Genomic DNA, 17,956 nt, shown 5'->3' on the forward strand with positions numbered 1-17,956 from the left:
TCAAAAGTTGAAAACAGGATCTTTCCATTCAAGTAATTTATTGAGGCTTTTTTTTAATTTCAAACTGATAATTGTTTGTTGGCTTAAAGTTTGTAATCGCAATCTTAAATATTTGATTAGTGTGGCCTTAAGCGGCTGTTATAAAATATGAATTCCATAGCAGATAAAAGTAAAGTAATCCCTCTTCAGAAATCTTGGATCCACCGTGCTATGATGGCTGCTTCTTTATCGCGGGCATCGCGCACAGAAGGTGGATCAGCCGGATCGGTGTGGCGCAAGTCCAGGTGATGAGCTCCCTCGGGCAGGATGATGACAAAGACCTTGTCGTTGGGAGTCTGCAGAACACCGCCACCGCTCCAGGGGTCCAAGAGACCGTTGCTGAAGATAATATTGCTCGTAGCCTCCAGGTTTCTGCCGCCGTAGCGCAAAATGATGTCATATGGCTTGGGGGTGAGACGGTAGTTCTTGTAGCATTTTTCCGCGTAGTCCTTGAAGTTCCAGCTGGATGTGCGGAACATGGTTTCGGAGCTATTGGAGCAGATGGGCATCACCATCTGGTTGCAGCTCTGAATATCCCACCCGGATTCATCGGCGTTGGAGTTGACGGATATATCCAGGCACTTGGCGGACTGTGTGTAGTTGGTGTACACAGCCAAGGCACTGGACATGGCGTGCAGCAAGCTGGCGTCGGTGGTTTGCAATTCCTTCAGGTAGTAGCACACCTGCCTCACGGGATAGGCGGGTAATGGGGCTAGGAAACTGCTGTTGTACGGGTAGTTCACCATGGCGAGATTGGTGTACACCTCTTCTACGTAGTTCAGGAACTTCTTCAGGTCCTCGTCGGTCTTCAGTGCATTGCACAGGTGGAAGGCGTCCGATATCTGCTTCTTGCCGGCCTCGCTCGCTCCCAGAGTCTCGAAGAGTTTCCACGACTTGGCAATGTTCGCGCTGCAGTTCTTGTTGTAGGCATTCTCGAATACCGATGTTACAATCTTGTAGAAGATGTCGCAATCGGTTATCCCGGAGAACTGCAGAATGGGCGCCGAGGCAGCTAGGGCTCCGGCGACCAAGTGCGGGTACTTCATCCGGAACCAGGCGGCCAGCATTCCGCCGTAGGAACCTCCGAAGGCCACCACGGGCAACTGGCGATCGTTCCTCAGGAACGTGATCAGCATGGCGTAGTCCTCGAGGGCCTGTTCCACTGTGAAGTAGGCCAAGTGCTCCGGCATGCTCGTGTTGAAGGTGGAGCTCCCGAAGGGCAGTGACTTTCCATAGTATCGATGCTCCGCAAAGATCACCAGAGCCCGCTGTCTTTCCGCCTGTTCCCACAGGAAACCGGTGTTCTGGGCGAAAAGTTCGATGTCCCCCTCGTTGCCCGTGTAAAAGAAGATCGGGGTGCGGTCATTGCTCTTGTCCACGAAAGAGTCGTTGTACAAGTACCGGATGTTGAAGGTTTCGTTGATCAGGAAACTGAAGTGGTCCAGCGGCACCTGGAATTCCTTGATCTCGTATGTGTACCTCTGGCTGCAGTCACATCCCGCGATCACCAGGATTCCCAAAACTGCTGACAGTGCAGCTCTCACTGTGGCTCCTCCCATACCGGACAAAATCATATGACCTATAGTAAGCACAATTTTTCAGTTCGTTATCTGCAAGCCGGGCTTTATATTACACTTGGTGCAGTGCTGCCAGATCGTGGCAGTGTTTTTTCTTGAGGGGTTCCAAAGTACTCAAATCAAATATAACTTGCATATGAAAATCGGACGCATATTATCAATTGAAGTACTCATTTTACATTTACAACATTTTACATTTAAAAAGGGTTTGGAAGAATAAAGTAATGAATTTTTAACAAGCATATTGTTTTCTTAAGAAATAAACACGTTTTACGCCTTAAAGCCGTTTTACATTTAAAATCATTTTTTAATAGCCTAAATTTAAAAAACAAGCCGATGCCCGGTAAGGTTCTTGAAATCAGGCACTTACCAACACTGCACACAGCTATCGATACTTTTCAGCAAGCAGCTTTCATTTCCCTCTATTTTGATTTAAGCAATGGGAAATAACGGATAACAATACTGATAATGATAGAAGAGACTATATTCATTATATTCATTCATATTCGTAATCATTATGTTTAGAATTTTATTTTATCTTCTTGAGAATAGAATACAAATTTAATGAATAATAAACAAACTCTAAAATTACTGTTGGATTTGAAAGATGAATAATTTGAAACGTTCATTCAAGCACATATCTATCTGCGAAGTCAACTAGACGTTCTTTTGAAAGTTAGGGGAAAATAATGAAACTCCTTTTCTAATATCTAAATAGTTTGCCTTACGTTTGCCTTGGCGACTTAAATGTTATGGCACTTTAATATGCTTATTAGTTAGCGCTTAGTGGAATGACACAACCCGACAACAAATAGTTTAAAAGTGTATAAATAACCTGTTAATAAATGTCACATTTTTTGTGTTAACATTTACTTAAAAGCGCAGGCAAACACATTTCTCAAAATAAATTCCCTAACTCTGTTTCCAAGTAACGCACTGGTTCTGTCAACTAACGCCAGATGGCGCCAAAAAGACTTGAACGGTGTTGAGAGTTAAATTCCGACAATGTAAAATGTAAAGTTCATGTGTCGTAACGATGTAAAAATACGCAAGTAGGCACTAACAAAGTTGAAGTTCTAATTGTAATACTAAATATAGCACAGTTAAGTCATTTTGAAGTAATGTTGTTAGTTGGAAATCGCTGAATTGGTGTTTAGCGTCGGCATCTATCATAACAATTTTGCGTCGTTCCGGCTGATCAGCCGCACATATTCAAACCTTTCTTTAGATGGGCTTTTTGCAGGGGGAGCTACTCAAGTGTGTCCGAAGGCATAATATTGGGGCAGCATAATTGGCATATGGTACGAGGTTACCTCGCCATTCTCGGCGCTTCAGTTCAGTTTCTGCGATCGGCTACCACGCAATGCAAATTACATTTCTTGTGACAAATTAGTGTAATGTATAGTGTAAATGTTTCTAATAGTATGCGCACACACAAATCAATTCGTTCGGTCCCGCGAGTCTTGCGCATAAATTAATAAGCCCTATAAATTATCATAAAAACGGCGGAAAACTGAATTTCGAGTGGGCGACAGTCGTGGGTGGTCCGTGCGCAGCTGTCAAAACGGGCCCGGCGGAAACGGAAGCAAAGCAGCATCAGAAATGTCAGCCGATGCAATGGGGTCACTCCGCCGGTTCACTGGTGTCACATGAAATATCCATCACAATAATCATCGGCGGCCTCATGGCCAGATTATTTCCATGCTGTGCGCTGGCTCGGCTAATTGATATCATTCTGCCCTTTTTGCGCGCGCGTGTTAATGTCAAAAGAAGAAATAATAATCATTGTGGCTCTGGTTGTCCGACTAATTAGCGTTCAGAAATAATTGAATAATTGTCCGCCGCGCCGCTCTTGAGCCTTTTCCTCTAAACAGGAACTGGCTGCAGTTGCAGCTTTGCCATTTGATTTACGGGCCCAGAAAAAGGGCAATAAAATGGGGCAAAATCAGGCCTGATTTGTGGGGGGATCAGCGTAAATCAATTTGATAGATTATGGAAATATTTGGCGTTCTGCGGCTTCTTTAAGGGGTCACATTTAGTTATAGAACACTTATTTATATTTTCACACCGCTTAGCTTCCTGAGTAGTTGCGTTAATATATTTAATTTTCGCCTTTAGCAAAGATACGCCAGTAAAATTGCAAAATTAATGCTCTTCGTGTAAATTGGGCGCTTGCATATTTCATGACCAAGAGCCAAAACTTCAAAAACAAGCAGAGGGAGTGAAAAAAGCGACCAGGAAAACAGGCATTTAAGTTAATGGGACGTCGGTTTATTTCTCGCTGTCTGCTGGCCATTGTATTTATGTATTATTTATGCTTGTTTTTACGAACTGGTTTATTTGTCCTCTTTATTTATGAAAAAATAGGGAATGTTAATTTGCAAAAATGTCGTACTCACATACGCAACGTAAACGGAAAAACGATGAAAAGGGCTTGATTGGCGCTTTATTGACATTTAAAGATCAAATAAATATGACCGTGGAATAGATCTACCTATGATTTAAACAACCTACATTTACCCATTACAAATTTTAGCTTATTTATGTTTTATTTCCGAATTAATCGTTCGATACATATACCCCGTAATCGTTTGCTTTCATGCCAACAGGTTTTTCCAGAGTTTTCATTTATGTCCTCTGTTTTCCACTTTTTTTCCGCCAATTGTCAAATGGGTGTGCCTATGACGCAGAAATGGTAAATCCGAAGCTCGCCGCCATTCGCCTTGCAATAAAATGTATTTATTTACCATTCATACTTTATGCTCTCGCCATTGCGGACACATCCTGTTTTTGTTTTCGATCCTGAAAGCGCTTTTATTTTGCTCGGGTCAATTCGATTGTTTGAAGTGCAATTTCATGAAGCGTTAACCGGGCATTACATTTATGCATGTAATCCCCGCCCCGAAAGATTAGTTGTTGTGGACTCGCAGATTTGACAATTTATTGAAGCACAAAAAATGCAATTTCATGGCAAATTTGTTTCACTAACACAGCGTTTACCAACACTGGACAGCAGACTTAATTGGAAACGTATCAAGAAGCCAAATACAGTGTTTCTTTCCTGGAACAATGCCCGAATGGGCCACGCCCCCACATTCTGTTCGCTCTGGCGATCTGATAATTTGCCCATTTAATAGTTAGCTGGATGCGAGCGTTTGGGGACATTCGGTTTAATTGCTTTTTTCCCCCTCGCTTTGCATAATTAGAATTTGATAAAATGTTTCAATGCTTCCAAAACGCATCGCACCACCGCCCTTGCCACGCCCATTGCATGTTGCATGTGCTGACTGGCTGTGCAAATTCGATTTTAATAATTGGAATTTATCTCTGATCAAATTTCGTGGTTGCTGAAAATGTGCTCCATGCACGGAAAATAGTCTCGTGCTTTTTGAGCTTTTCAGGAAGAAATAGATTTATTTGTGTTTTCAAATTGGAATTTGTTCATCAAAAAATTCATTTTTGATGGCATAAGCTAAACTTGACTAAATTGCTACTGTCTATATGGCGAAAGTGTGCTCTGTATAATAAATAAATACAAGTACAAGTACACTTTTCCAAGTGTATTCCCAAGCCCCGTTGCGCCCAGTAAATTAAATTGGTTTTTAATAGGCCAACGATGCGTTTTTGCCCATCGATATTGGCGCAGATTGATTTGGCAGCTAACAAGCATTTCTGGCCAAAAACATCAAAGTGCGCCTGGGAAATAATTTCAGCAATTGCCACATCCACATCCACATCCATATCCACATCCATATCCTTGTCAGCGCCTTGGCGAAATTGCCTGGCAAGTGGAGCTTAGCTGTCGGGCTGATCGCATTTTGAGCTGACAAGCCACCCGAGCCCGAGTCGTCTGCATTTCCCCGGCTGACTTTCCGCTTCGAATTGCCCTGGAAATTGTATTGACAGTCGTCTCTGGCTTTCCATACTTCCCAGTACCCAGTGTGCTCCTCCAACTCCTACTTTTCTGCCAGCCTCTTTATTTGCTGATGCGACAAATTGACAGCCGATGTGGGGTGGCATGCGAATTTGTTAATAATCTGCCTTTTCTCCATGGCATGCAGTCACTTCTAAGCGGGCTTGTGTTGGAGTTTTCCGATGAGCTATGAAAGCAATTAGACCCACATGTCGGGCACTTCAAAGAATTGCAATGGAAATTCACTTTTTCAGCTCACTTTTGCCCTGTGGAACTTAGGCCCATTTTGTGGCTTTAAGCTGGAAGCAAGATCATCCATTTTACCCCACGTCGCACGGCTTTGCGGCTGGAAAACCCATCAGGGGGAAATATTACTTCTAATGGCTTAGAACTAGGCTAATATAATACTTTAACTAAAAAAGTTCAATCAAATTTGTGTTTTTTTATTTCTCACCTCATTATATTCTCATTATATATAAAATCTACGCAATATGAGAAGCAAGCTATCCTCTTCAATTTTTAAAATTTTTTGCTTGTTACTTCGGACACGGTGTGTCCCAAAAATACCCTTATAATATATAACCTTATAAAATAGCTTTATATTTAAATCGCACAACATACAGCGCCATCTACTGAAAATTTGCAACAATAAAAAGATACATTCGTCCTCTTTCAAACGCACCTAACTTCAAGTAAGACGGATGACAGATGTAAAAGTGACAGCCATTTCATCTTGTGTGTCTGAATTAGTTGAAATGCATGTGACATGTAGAAGGAACCGTTTCCAACGCTATAAAATATATTCCTGATCAGGATCAAGATCCTTTCGTCCATCTGCTTGACCGCTGTGATCTCGTGACCTTTAGCATCTGAAAAGTTCCGATGTTCAGAATGTTCCTTTCCAAAAGTGTCCTCTCAAAAGTTGAGATTTCTGCCTCGCACGCCCACAAGCTCAGTAGCGGGTATCTGATAGTCGAGCAAATAAAGCTTTCTCTCTTGCTTTGAGTTAACAGCCGGTCGACCAGTATTTTGCAAGCCTGAAAGCCAAGAATGCGTTTGTGTTTCGCTCGGGGAGCATTTAATTATGATTCAATTAATAAATCCCTGTTGTAACTAATTTGAGACCCCCGTGAACGAAAATGTGCCTTTAAAACGAAAATGAAAACATTGTTTATGGGTTGAAAATCCGACAAAATCCACGAAGCCAACAGTAGAGGCTGGTGCCGAAACACTCCCATGCGGTTGTTAAAATTTCAGGCGTGCAGGCGTGCGTTAGAATTGCGGAAAATCTGGGAAAATCAGAGAGGGGAGAATGGAGTTGGAAAAGCCTGCTCCATCGGGGGCTGAGCTTTCATTTTTTATGTTTATTGTCGCTTATCGTTGCCAGCCAGGGGGCGTGGCTGCGGGGGCTTGGGGCTGTGGGCGTGTCATTAGGGGCTCGGCGCCAGATGAAAAAGAGTAAACACGGCTATGAAAAAACGTTAACAACTCTCCTGGGGGGAAGCGGGGGAATAGCCGAACGCATTACACACACAATCTTTCAGTCCGCATCGCCGTGTGTGAGTAACTTTATTAGCTGTCTCCCCTGCGGAGAGTCTGTGTGTGGTGTGTGTGAGGTGTGTGTGCGGTGCTGGTTACCTTGTCAACATTATGAAAATGACAGGGACGCTCTGCATCCTGCACCTGGTCGTGCTAGAGGGAAAATTAGTCTGCGGCTCAGATTGCCGCACACACAGATTGTATCCATTATTTTGGGATGGTCTTTCGCAATGAAAATTGCTGCATTTCCAAGCAAAATATTTAAGCCCGTCTGATTTTAAATACAAAACAAAAGAGTAAGCAGCAGCAAACTAGAATGCAAACTAATGAAACCCATTGGATTTATTAATAATACATATTAGATCACTCGACTTAGTACTCGTTACTGTATAGGAATATTTGTTTTTAACTTCAAAAACATTCCTGCAGTTGAAGGTTGGGATTGATGTCAGGACTGTAGATTCATCCTAATTCTTCATACCATCTACGCAGACTTTCAATTACCTGGAATATATGTTTTTAAAAAACATTCCTGCAGTTGAAGGTTGGGATTGATGTCAGGACTGTAGATTCAACCTAATTCTTCATACCATCTACGCAGACTTTCAATTACCTGGAATATATGTTTTTAAAAAACATTCCTGCAGTTGAAGGTTGGGATTGATGTCAGGACTGTAGATTCATCCTAATTCTTCAAACTATCTACGAAGACTTTCAATTACCTGGAATATATGTTTTTAAAAAACATTCCTGCAGTTGAAGGTTGGGATCGACGTAGGGACTGTAGATTCATCCTAATTCTTCATACCATCTACGCAGACTTTCAATTACCTGGAATATATGTTTTTAAAAAACATTCCTGCACTGGAAGGTTGGGATCGACGTAGGGACTGTAGATTCATCCTAATTCTTCATACTATCCACAAAGACTTTCAATTACCTGGCTCCGCAACTCATTTGCCGCGATAAACGCCACGAAAACGTGGTGGTGCATAATTCCCGGGTGCCCTGAAATATTCCATCGCGGGCTGCGAGTTTTCTTTAATATTTTGCAAATGATGCCGAGAAATCTCGGAGCGTTCTCGCACCTCGCCGGGTCATTTAAATGCAGATTGCAATGAGCAGTCTGTCCACTTGAAAGCCGACATTTGCATAATGGCGGGCGACACATTGCAGCGGAAGCGGAAACGGAAACCAGAACCAGAACCAGAACCAGACCAGAACCAGAGCCAGGGGAAAGTGGGGAGTCGTGGCAGTTGCAGGTGCTGGGATCGTGTTTATGACTGCTTGGGATTGCAGGGTTGTCGTCGGGGTTGTCGCTGCTGTCGTTACCAAGCGGATGCCAGGCGGCATTTGGGGCCAAGTTGGGAACACTTCTCATTTGAATGGAACTGCCATAAATAAGCTTGGATTTTGAGCAGCAGTAAATGCGAAAATGCCTCTCCAAAAGTGCAGTACAAGTGGGGCTTGCTTTTCATAGTGGGTCTACGAAAAATGAAGTGCCAAAGTATCAAAGCTCTGCTTTCAGGCGTGCAAATATTTCAATAATAATTTATATGTTTACTAACGTAATACCTAAGGACTTTGACTATTTATTTTCTTTTGGAATTTAGCGACAAAGCTAAAACATGAGCTATGTATTTCCTGTAAACGCTGGTGTTTCATTCCAAATGCACTATTTCTGGACTGAAATAAACTTTCCGAGTGGCGGAGTTCGAATTTGGAATTCCCAACAATATTTTCACCTTGCAATGGACCATGGCCGCGTGGCCCTCCTCTCGTTCTCGCCGCAGTGGGTGGGATGTTTATGTTGCCACATGGCACAGTGGCAAGGAACGCGGGGGAGGGGCACGCAGGAACCCTTGCCCCAGCCACCAAACACAACACACACACATGCGATGGTGGCGAAAGGTGCAGCTGTGACTTTGGGTGGGGTAGTGGGTGGTTGGTGGGTGGTGTCCACCAGAGTCGGTTGCTGTGGAGCGAGCAGCCTGACAACAGCTGGAGCACCCCCACCAGGCACTTGAACAAATTGGTGGCCCATTTGTGAATGTATAAAACGGGAATGTGCACCGCAATTTGATTTTCACACCTATCAGACAATCAATACATTTTGCAATTTCATTTAATTATTTTATTATTTTGTTTGGCATTTTGAGCGTGCCGTTTATCAAACTCGTTAACTTAGCGCTGTCCTACTTCTGCTGCCCCATTAAAATTAATAATGAAAAATTAGTGCTATATAGTAATTAATAAGCCAGAGATATGGAAAAAATATAGGGCAATCTAGATTGGGATGCCTTTTTTGTGAGTGTCGAACTCGGTGCCGGCTGAGCTTTTGTTGCTCGTGTGGCATAAATATCGTTGCGGTTGCACGTGAAAATTGCATTTGGCCAGCAGCATTTGGCCGCTCCGGAAAGTTCCTCTTGAAGTGGAGGGGCGGGGTCGAGGACATCGAAGAGCTGGAGTGGGTGGGCGTGAAGGTTGCGGCAGTGCGTCCTTACACGCTGCGCAAATTGTGGACTTAAATGTTTATAACGCACCCAACCCAGCCGCCCAACCGCCCAACCGCCCAACCACCCAACTCCAGACCATTTTCGGCGTTTGTTTATTAAGCTTTTCTGGTGGAGGAAATAGAAAAGGAAAAAAGGTGTTGAATGCCACTTGCTGGGGCTGCTTTTTATTGCCATCGCACATCTAAGTGCAGCAGCTGTAAAATAAATATATATTTTTATTTTATCCCCCAGCTCGCGGCAGTTTCATTGCTTTTATTTGTTGTAGTTGCGAGAGGATATAAATTAAACGCATTAGAGTAGGAAACCGCAGCGATTTTCCCTTGCCATTTTCCCCGGCATTAATTCGCCTTTGCAACCGACAAAGGCACTTAGCGTCTCACTCCCTCACTCGCGCCCTCTCTTTCCAATCGAAGTGTATACGAAATTTAAATAAGAAACAAATCGAAGTAATGGCCAGCCGCACTTCTCCTCGACTTCTAGGTAGCAAATACCAAATGCTAAAATGCTGTAAGCGGCAGTGACGAAAAAGCAGGGAAAGCTGGGCAAAGGGAAAATTCCTGTTGGGCTCTTCACGTAATGAAAAAATAAAAAAATAAAGGAAGCCGAAAATCCATTGAAGCAATGAGAAACGAAAAGGAACCGATGACACGATACTGTTGTTTATAAAACACACACTTTGCCTGTCAACAATTCAAGAGAAAGGCTACTGTTCAACTAAAAAGCAGGGAATACGTGAACATTAAACACAATGCAAATTAAAGGGCAATAAAACAACGCCTGCACCACAAACATTGGCGAATACAACATGTTTTTATCGCAGATATTAAACGCAATCCACAGCGGGTGTAAGTGCATCGAGGAAATAAACCGACATTCATTTTTTCCGAGCAACTACTCGATATCCTTGATAGCCCCTGGGAGTCCTTGCTTCCCTGCTCTCCGCCGCTTTAGTGGCGAAGAGCTTAGGGCAAGCTCTTAAACAGAATGACTAACCATCTTAATCACATCACAGACATCGGGGGATATTCGCAGCAGCTGGGGGACTAAACGCTCGCCGACATTTCGGCAGCTGTCGGTTGTTTGCCACTAAACGCTCACAAGCAGCGGAAAAATGCGGAAATCTTATATAATCAAATGGCAGCCGAAAAGCGCTTTCGTGGCCACGGGGTGGACGCCTCTCCCGACTTTTCCGACTTTTCCGATGGCTCCAGGGCTCCAGGGCTCCAGGACTCCACCGACTTTGCCCTTTTGCTTGCTTTAGTTCTGTCTTGCACTTTGCATACAAAGTGCCATTAACTACTGGCATCACTTTTTCACACAACAGCAGCTTCTGATGGGTGGGCGGTTTTCCACACAGATTTCCTTTGTTTGCGGGCCAAATAAGTGAAATAAGCGAAAGCCAGGCTGTCCAAGTGCCCAGTGCTCTGACCAGGAGTACTCCATTTGGATGGAAATGGCTGCGGTTCAGTGTGTATGCCGAACAATTATATCGAAAAGCACTCAATTGGTTTTATTGCCGCTCGCGAGTGAAACCAATGCCACAATATTTTTTATGTAATGAGTTTGCTTTATTTTCATAACATTTTTTACAATATTTTTGCTCAAAGCTAGCTTAAATTTACAGAGATTAGATTTTAAGGCATCTTTACAACTGAAATTTATTTAATATTACAATTTATTGATTCAACATTTTAAAGCAAGGAAAAAGTGGTACAAAAAACCTTGAGCAGATGAGCTTAGAACTATTATTTAACTAACTTATCAACTAAAGAGCCAAAACTTGGGCTAATAGATGTTAATTTGAAATGAAATTTATTTTTGCTTCGTTTGATGATAACATCAATCGGCTTTATATTTGCTTTATCGTGCGATTTACAAGTTGAAAAACAAAAGGGAAGATTGAGGATCATTTTTAAAATCTTATTTTGAGTTGCTTGCAATTTTATGAAATGCCACAGTATTACTAGGCAGTTATTAATTAGATTATATTCTAATCAGCTAAAAACTGCCTTTGGGGTTGCCATTAAATACATTTGTTATCTACTACTTCATAGTTGATTAGGAATCCTTATCGAATTCGCTCCAGCAGTTCTTGGATATACACGAATGCCCTGGCAAGCGAAGGGGCTTCAGTCGCATCCTGCAGGGATGTGATCATCTTAGGATCGGGAAGGGACTTTGTGGTAGTGTCCTCCGACTTGTTGTAGACGAAACAGAAGTACACGACCAAGGCAACTATGATTAAAACACCGAGCGTGGAGCAGGCGAAAATGCAGAGGCACTTGAGACCCAACTTGCAACAGCTGCAGGAAGCGGCGTTTTGAGGAGATTTCGGGGCCATGCAGGATACTTACCAACAGAGAGCAGATCCGACCAGACACATAATGGCTATCAGCAGGTTTTCCTTATACTTGTGTAGGTTTTTCGAAAGCAAGTGTGAAGGAAAACGCTGTGGGATACTTTGGCATATGCTCAGGGGCAAAATGACATCAATTTAGGCAAAACAATTCCAATACTTTGGCCATAAAAGAGATAGCCAGTCCCCTCCAGTGCGTGAGCATATTTTGGCTTTCAGCAAATTATATTTTATGCTATTTTCCAACAAAATTCGGCTTTTATTGCCGCGGTACGGGAACTTCGACGAGGGTTGTGGACCAGCTCCCGCAAATTGTCGTCGAGGGCAGGAAAATTTACAGAAATAAAATGAATCGAAAGGCAAAAGAAAGGAAAAGAAAGGAATCAAAACGAAACGAAACGAAACATTCGAAGAAAAGTTGAAAGGCAGGAGAAGTGTGCTTTCTTGCCGCATAATCGAAATGTATTCTGGCTTTTTATTGCATTGCCAAAGGTAAGTCCGGGCCACGAAACTGAGTTGGGCAATAAGGAGCTGGGTTTCCGTGTGGGCGATAACAACATTTTAACGCCTTATGGTCCATTTAGGCAAAAGTGCCGATTACGCTCGGCTTAACCAGAAATTATGACCTCTGAGCCGGCTGGTTTGCGTGGCGCCACTTTAAGCTGCGGCAGGTCCTTATTTACAAATGCGAGGTAGCAGTCCCGAGGGATGCGCTTCGATCAGGTGGCTGAATACCTTGGAATGTTCTGGCAGGCAGGAGCTTTCCGTACAGCATATTTACTTGCTTATATTACCTAGTTATTGCAAATCTTTTTCAATTCTTGGCCAAGCTTTGCTTTTTTGTTTTAATTTTTTAACTAAAATTGGAACTTTTTCACTTTTCAAGCAGATTTATCACAGTTAATTAACTAACTTATAAGATTAGGCCAGTTAAAAAGGGCTTAGAACCAGACAATGCTTCTAAATGCATATACTAAAATGCTTAAGCTGGGAAGCAGTGAATCAAATACGATTATTTTTAAATTAAATAATGTAAGCCTTCTTGAGCTTTAAATTACAGGGTGCAGCAGGAAAGGGCCCATTCTCACAACTAGCCACGATTTCCTCCAAGTGTGTATCTTTGCCGACTCACAAAATTCCCTGCCAATGAAACACCAAATCCCAAATATCAATACGCTAATATTATTATTATTATAATCGGCTTTTAAGGCAATGTTCGGTTTTACTTTAATTTAGGCATTTTTTGGCCGATCTATGCCTTTTTTGACTGACTGCTGGCAGCGCTGTTAGTGTGGTTCCATAAATCATGTGTTGTATCTTGTCAACAACGTCGCCTGACTCCATCTATATGTATTTTAAGCCGAGCGTTTAATGCATTTTAGATAAGTCCTCCAGCAAACATCAACACGCGGGCTGCCGAGCAAACTTGAGCATCAATTACCGAGCTGGTCACGGGTGCGCTTTATGTGGCAGCAACGGGGCGTATGCGCGATTTATTTGCATATGATGACCGGCATTGCGTAAAAATAAATGGAAGGCAATTAAGAGCATTCGGAGAGGCAATAACAAAATAACAAAATGTAGGCCAGAACAAATAAGGGCCGCTCTGGCAAAAGTCAGCCGCTTGCCTCTCAGCCGTCGACAGCAAATAAATATTGTTGGACATTTGCGAAATGCACAAAATATGGCCATTATAATCCAATGATTTCACTTGTGATACTTTTGCAGTTTAATGCCATTTGTTGTGGGCATTTAAGCCTACGAAAATCGCATTCGATTGCACATTGTTTTCGCTCTGCTCGTTACTTTCGATGTGTCTACTTTAGCTGAAAGTTAAATTGAATTTGTATTCGGGTGTTGTGGATTTCTTCGCTATCAATTGCCATGACAAATGCTCCTAGTGTTGTTGTCGCCTGTTGTGTGTCTCCTCTGCTGCAGCTTGGCTTGCATTTGTCAAGTGGAAATGCCCTATTTTGCTCTAGCTTTGCTAGTTCTCCAGTTCTGCCGGTTAGAAACTTGTAAGCTAGCAAAGGTCAGCTTTTGGCATTCCTAGTTTGTTACTAACTCATTTTTATTGTATTTTTTATTTGGAAGAACAGGTCTCCCGCAATATTTGAGCCCTGTCGAAAGCAGGGTATAGCCAGTTCGTGAGGAGTGAGCTGCACAACAGCAGTTGTTGCCGGCTTCAGTTTTTATTCCCGGAAAAGGGAAACGGTCTGTGGACAACTGCGCTACGCTGCGACTCTTGTGCATTATTGCGATTTTACACGCTGCTGCACTCGAAAATGAAACGGACAATAAGCTCCACTTGCCCACTGGGCGCTTGGGGGCAGAGGGGGCGTGGCGGCGGGAGGGCGGCAATGCAGCAGCAACCAGCCATCATTGCCACTGTCCGCCGCTAAAAGCTTTTTGATTATGAAAAATGTTCGAAACATATGCTCCAAATGACTGCGGAGCGTGCGAAGAAAGTCCTTTCCTCCTCCGCGGTCCTTTGATCCTTTTCGCAGTGCTTCGGGGAAGTACGACTACACGAATTACGTACCTAGCACATATGTGTTCTACACGTGGTGAATGCTGTGTAAGTAATCATGTTTTATTTGGCTGCAGCTTGCCGGCTCTTCTCGTCCTTGTTCTCGTCCTTGCCGTGAATTGTGTGTTGTTTATTGTGGCTTTGAAGTTTTTTAGTGTCCGTGCGAGTGGACTCTGCTGGGCGCATTGTTAATGGCCGTGCCATTTTATTTCAAAATTAATAAAGTGGCCTGGCCGAGCTGGAGGAAATGGCAAACAAACTCTCAAGTCTTTTTGATTTCTCTTTGCTGCTGCGAAAACTTTCAGCAACTGCTCAAGTTACAAATGCATTTTTAATAAATGCTCTGATTTATGGGGCTGCCGATGCACTGGGAATAATCGAAACAAAGTTGCAGACTATAAAATCGGAATAAATGTAAAATGGTAGTTTCAAATATTTAATACTTATTACTATAATTTTTAAGGGAGTAAAATTGTCATTTACATATATTTCTTGGGCACAGTTTAATGGTTAAAATAGGTTAAAAATTAAATGAAGGAGGAACACTTTAATACTCTAGTATAAAAGTGCACAATTGCATTATTAATTTGCTTATACTGTTGCTAGTTTTTGATTGATAACTAGTTTCACTGAATGTGTCATGACATTCTCCTTTAAATATTAGGAATTCATTGCTGGCCGATTTATTCGCCATTCTGAACGCAGGTAAAGTGGCATGTTCCTGTGTGTCCGCATTTTTCAGAGGCGTTTCTGCGGACCACCCACATGGTGGCCCCTAATAATTTCCAATTCCCAGTGATTTCCCCACATGCTGCGTTGCCGGTTGACAGCCTGTTCATCATCGAACACATTTGCCACTTAGTGAGCAATTAGAAGCCGAGCCGAGTGTGCTGGGCTCATTATAAATCAACCAAAATCTCTTCCCGATGCGTTGGCCATCGGATCAGCCCGCCTGAAAGTGCATTAGCCTTTTGTCTAGGCGGAAGACCAACTCTGAGGGATGGGATGGGACATCCCAGTCCAGGAGATCCAGGGGAGCCGTGGCGGGGCAGCCACGTAATCGTAGATGCACGCAGCACTCGAAGATACACACAGCCAGATACATTTGTTGCTATTTTTAGCTGCCAACGCAGCGATGTCGTGAGCGCAAACGACGGGCCACGCGGGTTAGACTTGGATATTTTTAAACGACCACATCGCTGCAGCGCGGAGTCAAGTGCAACGAGCTCCCCGAGCGCTCCGCGCTGCATGGGCATCAAGTGTCCGGGGGCAGTTGCAGTTGCAGTTGTTGTCGGACCAAATGAAGCCATTAGCCGGCGCGGAGTTGTGGCCCAAATATAGGCACACTCGCCGGGAGTTGTCTCTCGCGGCGGACTCCTCGCTCCGGATTCCCACTCCCGGTGATCTCGAGTTTCACGGATCTGCCAGAACAATGTCTCCCAACTCTTGGAGGAAACTGTTTCAGGCCATGTGGGATTCTACTGGTTTTGGGAACGTACCAGTAGAATTCCGGGCAGTACTTATGTTTTCAAATGTGATTTAGTTGAAGCAACCGCTTTGTTATGATAATATGTGCTCCATTATGTCTTCCCTGAAGAGCCAACTTTTGGGGGAAACTGTTTCAAACCATGTGGAATTCTACTGGTTTTAAAAAGCACGGCAGCAAACCACTATACCTTTGTTTTCAAATGTGATTTGGTTGAAGCAACCGCTTTGTTATGATAATATGTGCTCCATTATATATTAAATTATGTCTTATATAACCATAGGTTGTAAACACAATTTCCCCCATGAGTGGGAGTGTAATTATTGTTTTATTCTTCGGGCGCCACGCGAGGATATCTCAAGACTATTTCCCCCAACTTTACGTCGGGGAGGTCAATTATTGCCGTAGGCGCGGTCCATGTCCTCCTCCAAGAGCTGCCAAAGTAGCAAGTGTGGCTCTGCGGCTTGGGGATTCCCGTCACGATTTAGCATTTTTCATCAGCTCAGCGATTTTCATGTCACGTTCGCGCTGACAAAGTTTTCCCGCCCGTCCTGAGCCCTTCCACTTGCAACTTGGGCTTATCCTGGCGCGAAGTTTGCGCGTCTTCTGCGGCCATATAACTGCTGTTCCACATATACGTACTTGTGTAGGTATAATTCCAGTATTTGCTCCAGCTTGCATGTAGCTTGTTTGTTTGCTGTTGCAAAGTTTGTCAGCTTGATGTTTAATTGTTATTTTGTGTCCCTCAACTCAATGGGCGCTTGTGAGCGTTGGGGCAACTTAAGGATGTCTGATTTCATTTCCAAGTTGTTCGCCGAAAGTTGTCAGCTGTCTGAAGGGCGCAACTTTGTATCGGATTAAACCATTTAACGGCCTTAAAGTTGGTCTTCATTTCTGACTCAAAAGGTGTTACCAAGAAGATACTTTTTCGCAAGGCGAAAACCCCTATTTGTATCTATGCGTGTTGCCACATTTTTCATAGATTCCGTAATTGGTTTTGAATATAATTTCTAAAAGATATTCTGTGCTTTAAAGTGCTTCTATTTTTCAAAGATACATATATAGTGTCTGAATGCGGAAAGTCCGTGTGTGCGCGGTCATGTATCTGAACGTCCGTGCGAGTTACTTTGCATCTGTGTCTCTTGTTTAGTCATCGGCGCTTTGTTGCTCACTAGTTTCGTATTAAATCGTGCTTATGTGTGGGTGAGTGCCTAACTAGCAGCAGCCCAACAACACACACATTGCTGCGAATCCACTTGCGAGCGATTTGAAAGCGTTATTTATTTGTGGCACAAGCGACCATATTTCAAATGCACACCGCACCACCGAGCCACCGCACCACAAAACGGTGGTGCCGCGTCACCGGCACCACCATCGCATTCGCAATCGCCAAGTTGAAAAGTCGACAAAAATACACGCAGACTCGCGCGCACACAGAGGTTTTAAATTGAAGCTGCTCGAATTCCGAATGCCCTGCAAATAGTTTGGATTCAGTACTTCATAACTTATTATGGGTCCCAACTTTCTTTTTCTAAGAAGTGCACTTACCTATTATTCTTGGGATACTTAAGAGACCTGCTAATATTTTAAAGTATGCATTAGTTTTTATCTTCACTAGTGTTCCTTTTTAGTTTTCTGAAATAGTTATCAGTGCGATATTCTAAACATAAAGCTTGGTATTCGGGCAGATAAACTCGCAAGCTGACTGCATTTTTAGAGATGCCCCCCCTCCGGTGGAATTCCCCTCTCCCTTTTCGCACTTGCCGCTGTTTGTTGTCTTCCCATTGTTGCATTTGGGGTCCTGTTTTCCCTTTTTCTGTATTTTTCGGTCGTGTTTTTGTTTTTACAACTTAACGTGTGTCGCACAAAGGTGCACTAACTGCCAGTGTGTGTGTCTCCTATCACAAGCTTGCAACGCTGCTGCTGGCTCTTGATATTTGGCTCAGACTGAGCCACGCCCCTCTCCCCTGTGGCAGCCGCGCCGCCCTTTCCCTTGTTGT

General features: G+C 43.3%; 2 protein-coding genes across 2 annotated transcripts; both read right to left on the reverse strand.

Annotated features, from left to right (window-relative positions):
* Positions 1-21: 21 nt before the first annotated feature.
* Positions 22-1,733, reverse strand: LOC6549122 (lysosomal Pro-X carboxypeptidase). The gene has a single exon (XM_001974111.3). It carries the CDS (start codon positions 1,611-1,613, stop codon positions 186-188), a length of 1,428 nt encoding a protein of 475 aa, XP_001974147.2. The 5' UTR covers positions 1,614-1,733; the 3' UTR covers positions 22-185.
* Positions 1,734-11,156: 9,423 nt separating this feature from the next.
* On the reverse strand, positions 11,157-12,029 carry LOC26526327 (protein midgut expression 1). The gene is made up of 2 exons (XM_015157295.2): positions 11,939-12,029; positions 11,157-11,887 (listed from the first exon to the last, which is right to left on the reverse strand). Exons 1-2 carry the CDS (start codon positions 11,965-11,967, stop codon positions 11,653-11,655), a joined length of 264 nt encoding a protein of 87 aa, XP_015012781.1. The 5' UTR covers positions 11,968-12,029; the 3' UTR covers positions 11,157-11,652.
* Positions 12,030-17,956: the final 5,927 nt, after the last annotated feature.

This window comes from Drosophila erecta, unplaced genomic scaffold (genome assembly GCF_003286155.1).
Source record: "Drosophila erecta strain 14021-0224.00,06,07 unplaced genomic scaffold, DereRS2 tig00000092-arrow-pilon, whole genome shotgun sequence".
Classification (NCBI taxonomy): Eukaryota; Metazoa; Arthropoda; class Insecta; order Diptera; family Drosophilidae; genus Drosophila; species Drosophila erecta.